The 8181-nt window shown below is 38.0% G+C and overlaps 1 protein-coding gene across 2 annotated transcripts; it reads right to left on the bottom strand.

Moving 5' to 3' along the window:
* Positions 1-4156: 4156 nt before the first annotated feature.
* On the bottom strand, positions 4157-7813 carry LOC113691015 (chitin-inducible gibberellin-responsive protein 1). 2 transcript variants are annotated; one of them, XM_027209181.2, is made up of 2 exons: positions 7639-7813; positions 4157-6286 (listed from the first exon to the last, which is right to left on the bottom strand). In XM_027209181.2, the coding sequence occupies exon 2, from the start codon at positions 6138-6140 to the stop codon at positions 4383-4385; it is 1758 nt and encodes a 585-aa protein (XP_027064982.2). In that variant the 5' UTR covers positions 6141-6286; positions 7639-7813; the 3' UTR covers positions 4157-4382. The 2 variants fall into 2 exon arrangements, with proteins under 2 accessions (XP_027064982.2, XP_071905347.1); XM_072049246.1 differs by lacking the exon at positions 7639-7813 and adding an exon at positions 7041-7455.
* Between the last annotated feature and the right edge of the window lie 368 nt (positions 7814-8181).

An 8181-nucleotide genomic window follows, 5' to 3' on the forward strand; every position in this document is an offset into this window, starting at 1 on the left:
AAAAAAAAAAAGAAAAGGAAAGTTAAAAAGTTAAACTACTAAATGAGCTATTGGTCACGTTGCAAAATCTTTCGCTAATGATGAGATTACATGACATGAGTAGGTGAGATTTAGATCATTGGTTCGTAATTCCTGAATGGCCACAAAAAAATTTACGGAAGCAAAGCTTAAATAAATGAGGCAAAAAGCGTATTTCGGCTTAACTGATTTTAAGTTCCCTGTTCAAACAAACCCCTGCAGAAGAAAATTTCGGTGATCCAAAAATTTCCAACGTTTCAGTGGGCCGGCAACATCCCCATCAAACTGCCTGCCAGGTAGTTGGTTGAAGTTGAACAGATTCTTTTCCATTTGGACCACCATATGGTGTGGGTCCATCATTGGGAAATCTTTTGGCCCAATTAAAAATGGACGACAACCTCGGCGCCATTCTCCAGCCCAATATGGAGCCTCATCCGCACCACGTGTCCCAATTTCCTTTAAACTCTGCGACCTCTGCATCTTGTGCTGGCAGATTGATTTGTGACAGGTGGGCTCAGCCCTGTTGATAGGATAGGATCTGCCAGGAAAAAGATTGGGATTTTTGTGTGCACCATGTGAATCATGGGCAACCAATGGGTCTTATTCAATAGTCGAGAGAAATGAAGATAATTTATGTTGCATTCGCCGCCTCTGTTAAGGAATAATCTGGCTCATCACCGCTAAGACTAGAGTGTCACTTGAGAAACCTTAAAAGTCAGGACACGTGGTAGGAATTTGATATTGTGGCGGTTGGGGAATGGGGCGAAGATTTCAACCGGATCCAAAATGAAAAACTCCCATTATATTTGATATATACTAGTGGTTCAATGAAAAACTCCCAATCCGAACAGAGTCGTTGCTTTCATGTGTCAAAACAAAATTTTTGTTCGCGGACGTGTTACTTTCAAAATTAAGCGATGCCAATGCTGCCGTCTCTTTATAAACGGATGACCACATACTCGGGGGGCCTGCAGCCACCGGCCATGCAAAAATGTCCCCCCAAGTACTTGGGTGGCCTGCAGCCAGTGTTTATGGCTTTATGCCTTCTCCTTTTTACTCCATTAAATCTCTATTGGAAATTGCATTTCTCACTTCCCCTTTTTGCATTTCTCTCTTCTTAAAAAAAAAATTTCCTTTTATTTTTTGTAATTCTTTCCAAAGATTTAACAACTTCGACATTTTGGCAATATAAGTTTGTCACAGAGGATGGTGGAAGAAGATCCACAAAATTAACCTGACTGAGTCACAAATCATGCCTACTCCTCAATAATTTAAAACAATTAGGGTTAATAGCCCTAAACCTAGTGTGATTAAACGACTTGGACATTTAGGATTTGTCACACACACACGATGATCGATCGCAATAGAACCAAAACCCTAAGTCAGGGGATGCAATGTGCAATTTTCATGTCTAATAAGATAATAATGCTATTTGATAGACACATTTGTTACCATTAAATCTAATTTTGTGACTTTAATTTGGTAATAAGATCATTCTACTTATTTGAGTTAGGAACATAAAAAAAAAATAAATTAGAAAACACGTTTTCCAATTTTATTTTTTTTTTTGTATCTCACATACTTCACATTAAAAAAAAATTGCTATAGTAAATATAATTTTTCAAATAACTTTCCATCCAAATGGATCAATTATGATAACAAAAGATAATCATTATGATATCTTAGTAGTTATGGGGTAATCCAACTATAAAAGGTGATTTTACAAAATTTAGGAGGAGGGGGGGCAAATATAATAATGTAATTCAAAAATTTCTCAAATTTCCTAAGGCTATTTTATGATTTTACCAAAGTTGAGGGGGGCAATTGCCCATCCTCAGCCATATGTGGCTCCCCCACTGACCCCACGAGGCAGAAAAATAACCGGGCGTGAAAGTTTTACAAATACAAGAAGAAAAAAGGGAAAAACTGTAATTGGAAAGGGACTACACAGTTACCATGAAACAAAACAAGTTTGATTAACTTCAGCATGTCAGTTCATGTCATCTTGATCCAGATACAATGAAAGAAAGAACTTCAATTACCAGAATAAATTACTTGAAGGTATGTTCCATCAACCTCTTTTATTATTTTGTTTCACTTTAGAAGTTTTACTTATATCCCCCCCTATACTTTCGTTTTCTTCAACATTTGCTATAGTCGGTTCATGATTATACAAGGTCACCAATGATTAAGAATTCTAAAGTATCGTTAACAAGTATTGAAAAAAAAAAAGGTACTTGTGTAGTACTTGGTTAACTAGTTTGAAAAATAATAATCTATACTATCTATAATATATATATATATATATATATATATATATATATATATATATATATATATATATGTATATATATAAAGGGAGAGAAGGGGATATGGTAAACATTTTTTGTCACTTTATATACCTTCAACTTTACCCTCATGAAAATCACTTATCACTTACCTAAATTGCTAAAATAACTGCCTTTAACCATAACTCATCTAAATACATGTTGATAGAATGACTAATTCTAAGCATTATAACTACTAAAGTAATCATTATTTGATCGAAAAAAGGTTAAAATACCACAATTTGCTTTAGTAATGAAAATTTTATATAAAATGGATTCGCAAAAATGTATTTTTGAATTGCACACACTTCGCATGTGCCATTAGCACTTATATATATATAAAGGGAGAGGGAGGGATTGGTGTCAACTTTTTTTCTGTTACTCCTTCTAAATTACCTTTGATATCTATTCACTTCCAATTTCTAAAATATTCTTTTTCCAACTAATATGTATTTCTTATTATTTTGTTTATCAACATATTTAGTAAACCTTAATTTTTATCAGCAACTACGAATTATAGTGACAAACTACTACCAAGTAATTATTTATTTATGTATTTTATCTTAATGAATTTTCTACATATTTACTATTAGAGCATAAAATCAATTCTGTTGAAAATGAATTCAGGTATACTAAAGAATTTTGGCATGATTTTCTTTTATTAGTTGCTCGAACACTAGAAATGGTAAACGACCGCCCCTTTTTTTTTTAAAAAAAAAAAAAAAATTTGAAAGAAACGTGTAGTGCTGGGTTAGATCGTTAGAGTAAGACCACCCAACTAAAAGGTCCAACATGTATGAATTTTTGTAGAGTGTGCAGATCTCCCACACATTAGTCTTGAGGTCAATAATAGTAGTGTAATGACGGGTGAATCAATGTTACACTCTGCCCTTTGTGTCATCATATTCTATCGTAACTTTGCCCTCTAACACTACAGGCCAACCATCATTCCTGTTATCATCCGGAGTCCGGACAATGATGAAACTTGGTGAAATCATCCTATTATCTTTGGTTCTGGAGTTAGTGCAAAGTCCAATCAAAGTAATCCCACGAGAGTCCACTCGATCAAAAGGAGACACAGACTGGCTGGCCAACTACTCACATAGGATGTTTGAGTCGGATGAGATCTCTGTCTTCAGTAACGTGTCAAAAAAAGATTAGCTAACTTGAGATGGATTCTTTTAGTTTTGCTCAATGTAAAATTACATATCCTTCCACCAACTTTCTCTCTAATCTAGAGAGAACATCCAATTGCCATCTGCCCAAATCTGTCTCCCTTTTAACAAATTCTTTTCGTCCCCAAAACAAGAAAAATAAAGTCCTTCCTCCCATCCCTCTTCTCTTGTTGACAAATCCACAACTGAGTGACTAACAAACCAAGTGTTAAAACTCCGGAGTCGCCTAGAATTTCCATTTTGTGATGATTTCAACCTTTCAAGTTCGAACAAAGCTCGGGTAGACCGGAAGCGCGCCTAAGCTACCTCACTTAATCAACCTATTGAATACCCAAGATTAACTTTGACCAAGTGGACCCGTGGGATTTTCAGTTTTCAACAGGGGAAGGAAACTAATATGGTTGGATTAATCTTGAACTTACCCACCCTCGTGGATGCTTTTATTTATTAGTGTCCAACAAATTATGTGCTTCTACTCGCACGGTCATACCTTACACATACTCTGACCCACAGCAGAATTTGCTAATCCACTGTAAAAAGTTGTGTTGTACCTAGGATTGTGGAGAGCTCATTGTTAAAGCCAGCATCATCAAGTTCTTACAGCTCAACAGCAAAAGACAATTCTAACATCTGTACTGAACAGAAGAAAATAGCACTTAAAAAGGGGAGAATATGAAATGACCCACCTGTATCTCCAACATGACGTTTTACAACAATATTGCACAACATAACTAAATGAAATTATGCCTAAAGCTATCATGGCTACAGTAACTATGTAATTGCCCATCCTATGAACCAGAAAAACAGAAACCAGTTGTTTCTATATCTACCTCTCCATCGTGCTCTTTCCGAATTCTAAGAATCAGTGCCAAGCAGACGCAGAAATCAGATTCCTGTCTTTCCACCCCAGCAGCATAGCGCCATCAGCCTCCACTAGTGTATAGTGTTCTGAGTAACACCTTAACAGGCCTCTTATCACTGAATTGACATAGGAACTCAGAGGATATTGCCGAAACCCAGCCATCGTAAATCTGGATTTCCACTTTCCAAAGAGCTCATGGCGTTCAACCCTTTCCTTTCCTTCGCAAGCTATAATATTCACTATATCCCTGGCCAAACAGTGTTGCTCCACATTAATTCGCTCCTTCCTGTCCCTTGGCATAGTGACATCTATCGACTCAAATATTGCCGAATAGTATTCTAGAGTTTCCCAAAACCTGGGGAGAAATGGAGCAGTATTCGTCTTTGATTCTTGTTCCACCAGGGTGACGACCTTGGGATTAAGTGCCTTCACCATTCTGAGAAGCCCATCTCTTGGATTGGTCACATCAACACTCTCATCAGGTGTGTGATGGAGCTGCAGGGGGAAGTTCACAGCCAGAGCTTCACCAGGCCTTATACACAGCATATCCCTTGTAACCTCTGGAGCGAAAACTGGCACTGCATGGAACTCCACTGGAATATTGAACTTTTCAGAAATGGCTGCCAAGCGTTTGCCTACTGCTGCCAAACCTTCTCCGCGTGCATACTGAGAAACTGGGTCATCAATGCCAGTAATACGCACATGAGGAGCACCACTAGGCCTTGCAGCAAGTGCTTGTAAGAGAGTCATCCATTGTGTGCCCTGAGCAATTTGGAAGTCCACAATGTGGATGCGATCTTCGTTTCTACATGCTTCTGCAATGGCACCATTTGCAGCCATATAGCCAAATTTCAAGTAAGGACATATTTCATACAGAATATGCATGTATGAAAGCAAGTCCTTGCCTTCTGGCTCCTTGCATCTCAGAGTCCGGTAAATGTTGGTTCCCGATGCCTCTTTCCTTGCTATTAGCCCTTCAAGCATGTAAGCACCAAGACGCTGAATTGGCTCACCAGTGATGCTTACAGCACCACGTGCTGTTTCAACCAATTTCTCAAAGTTCTCTAGCTCATTTTCATAAAATGCTCGAGCACATTCCATCAACAATTGTTTAAGATTAGTTGGAGGGATACCCTTCAGGGACAATTCTTCAATCGCTCTCAGACGCTTCTCCATAGGAAGTTCATTTCCTGATTTCCCCAGGTGCAAGGCATAAGACGGCTGGGAATGAATTAATTGCGATCCCAGGGGTTGATTTTCCTGGCTCCAGGCCCTGGATTTCTGGCCTGATGCTTGTGGGCGTTTATTTTCCCCTACAGAGGGAGCTGATGTTGTTGCTTCTTCATCTGGTCCCATTAGAGCAGTCTCCAGTTGCTGCAAAGTGTACTTTATGTTATGACCATTATTTGGATTCTGAAAAAGAGTAGTTCCACCAGAAGAGATTTGAGGTTTTTCTTGACTGGAATCCGGAGATGAGCTTAACTGCTGGTAGCAACTACTGGTATAATTTAATGAAGAATTACAGGATGGACTGGCTTCAGAAAGATTTTCTGTTGAACTATGCTGTTCTTGACCGTCACTCTGTGTGGTAAGAGTCTCAGAATCAAAATGAGACAAGAAAGGTGAATTAGGTGAGTTCCTTAACTCAAATTTCAGTGAGCCGTAGAGTCTATTTGGCACTGAAGGGGCAGTGGAATAAGAAGGGTATGATATGTCTGCACCAGCAACGCTATATCCAAAAAATTGATGTGAATCCATACTAGATAAGTGGCATCAGCTGTTTTATTTACCAATTAAAATAACATGGACGGTGGACAAGAAAACTCTCTGGTTCCTTTATCAAAGACAAAGAACAGCAGATTATGTCCGGTGAAGGAGTCAGTCTTTAGCACACAGCGAAGGACCTGCAAAGTCACAAAAAGCAATAAATTTGCTGTTATAGCCTTATTTAACAGATAAAGCTAAACTGTTGTTGATACTAGTGAAGTATTTAAACAGAATAATTTGCTCAACATGTAGTACAGCAGTTCTCCTTTTGCCTGAACAAATTTGTTACATCATGCCCATCTATTGCAATAATCAATTTAAAAAGCTCTGTCCAAACTGGTACCAACATAAGAATGATGACAATAAAATCTTAATCACCATATTACTATTCATCACAGGGATTTACAAAAAAAAATAAAGGCAGTTAACAAAAATGTAGAATTTATTCCTTGCACCAAATTGTTGAAGCAATACGCCTTCAAGTAATCCTAGCCTCAAAATGATCTATGGCAAAAGTAAATTAACACATCTCTCTGACCCCATGAACAAAACATAGAGACCTGAGTCAAAACATATCATTTCCTTCCTTTAGCTCCTAATCCTTGTCTTCATAGATCACCACAGATCAAACTATACAGTTTTCTAAGATTACGTTTTTCCATGGGTTTGATGTGCAGGTCAGAATTACCTTTTTGGCAATCTTCTGCATCATCTCAAGAAAAAGGATAAAGAAAACAACAATCATGCACAGAATTTCATTAACCAAAACCAGCTAAAAAGAAAGAAACACTCCTCATGGCTCGTAGAATACAATCTGAACAAGCATATACTCATGAAAATATTTTCAATTACACTACAAAAAAGAACCCCATAACATAAACAAGAACCTACTTTTTGACACCAGCAGCAATAAACTGGGAGTTCCTAATAATTTGATGGTGTTCCACTAAAACAATGAAGACAGAGATAAGTAAATAAGCTAGCTTTTTTCCTCTTCATTTATATCTTTTCTTCTCAACTACTTTATAAACCATCTACCCTCCCTATAACTCCCTGCCTTCAATAAACGAAAAGAAATATCCAAGAAACTAAAGAAGGAATTCTAAAGTGGCAAATTTTCCCCATTGACTTGAGCTGAAGAAGAGAACACCATGTATTCAAAGAAGCCTAATTCAACTGCTTGACTAATAAAAGCAAGTCTCCTCAATCCCCTGGTAAGAATTTTCTATACAAGTAAATGAAGGAGAAAAGAAAACACGATAATCAACCCTTTGAATTCAATCTCTCTCTCTCTCTCTCCCCCTCCCTCCTCCCTCCCCCTTTGTTTTAAATGTTGCTCAACATTCAACCTTGAAGAACAACAAAATAAAAGACAAAACTTTACCATCAACACAACAAATATAAAACAGGAAATTCCTTTCAACCACAGCCCGCCTCAAAAGATCAACAAAATGAACCTTGACTTCAATTAAAAAACGGAATTAAGTACCTGAGGATTACTTAGGCTTGAAATGAAGACGTCAACCTCTTTCTCTAGCCTTCTTCTTCTCTAGCTCGGTGTTCAGGTGATAGGATCTTAAATATTTTGAATACGTAAATTTCTCGGCAGTCAAAAGATGGGATTTTTGTGGGCTTAGGAAGCTGAAGAGTATCGAAAGAACGAGCGAAGATTGAAGATTTTATATATAAGGAGGAAAGGAAAGTGCGACTTGCGAGGCAGTTGTGACCTGTGACCTGTTAGCTGACGAGGGAGCTGGGCCCGCGGTCTCTTTAACGGTAACGGAGACTAGGGGAGTTGAATTTTGACGGAATTGATGACGATGATTGAACCGTTAGTTACGCCGACCACACGTTCGCCTTTGGCGAACATTCTCAGCGCCCTCAAGCAACTCATGTCCTTTTGGTTTTTGGTTTGGATAGAGCCACGCGCTCCTCATGGCTAGTGTGCGGCAGCCAAACATATGAGAATCTTTCAGAAGGAACCTCATGCAAACATGATTTTTTTTCCCTTCTTTTTTTTTCTTTTTGCGGT

Source organism: Coffea arabica, chromosome 5e (genome assembly GCF_036785885.1).
Source record: "Coffea arabica cultivar ET-39 chromosome 5e, Coffea Arabica ET-39 HiFi, whole genome shotgun sequence".
Classification (NCBI taxonomy): Eukaryota; Viridiplantae; Streptophyta; class Magnoliopsida; order Gentianales; family Rubiaceae; genus Coffea; species Coffea arabica.

What these genes read in the sequence shown, in the direction of transcription:
- LOC113691015 (XM_027209181.2), bottom strand. Translation starts at nt 6,140, where the DNA reads ATGGATTCACATCAATTTTTTGGATATAGCGTTGCTGGTGCAGACATA.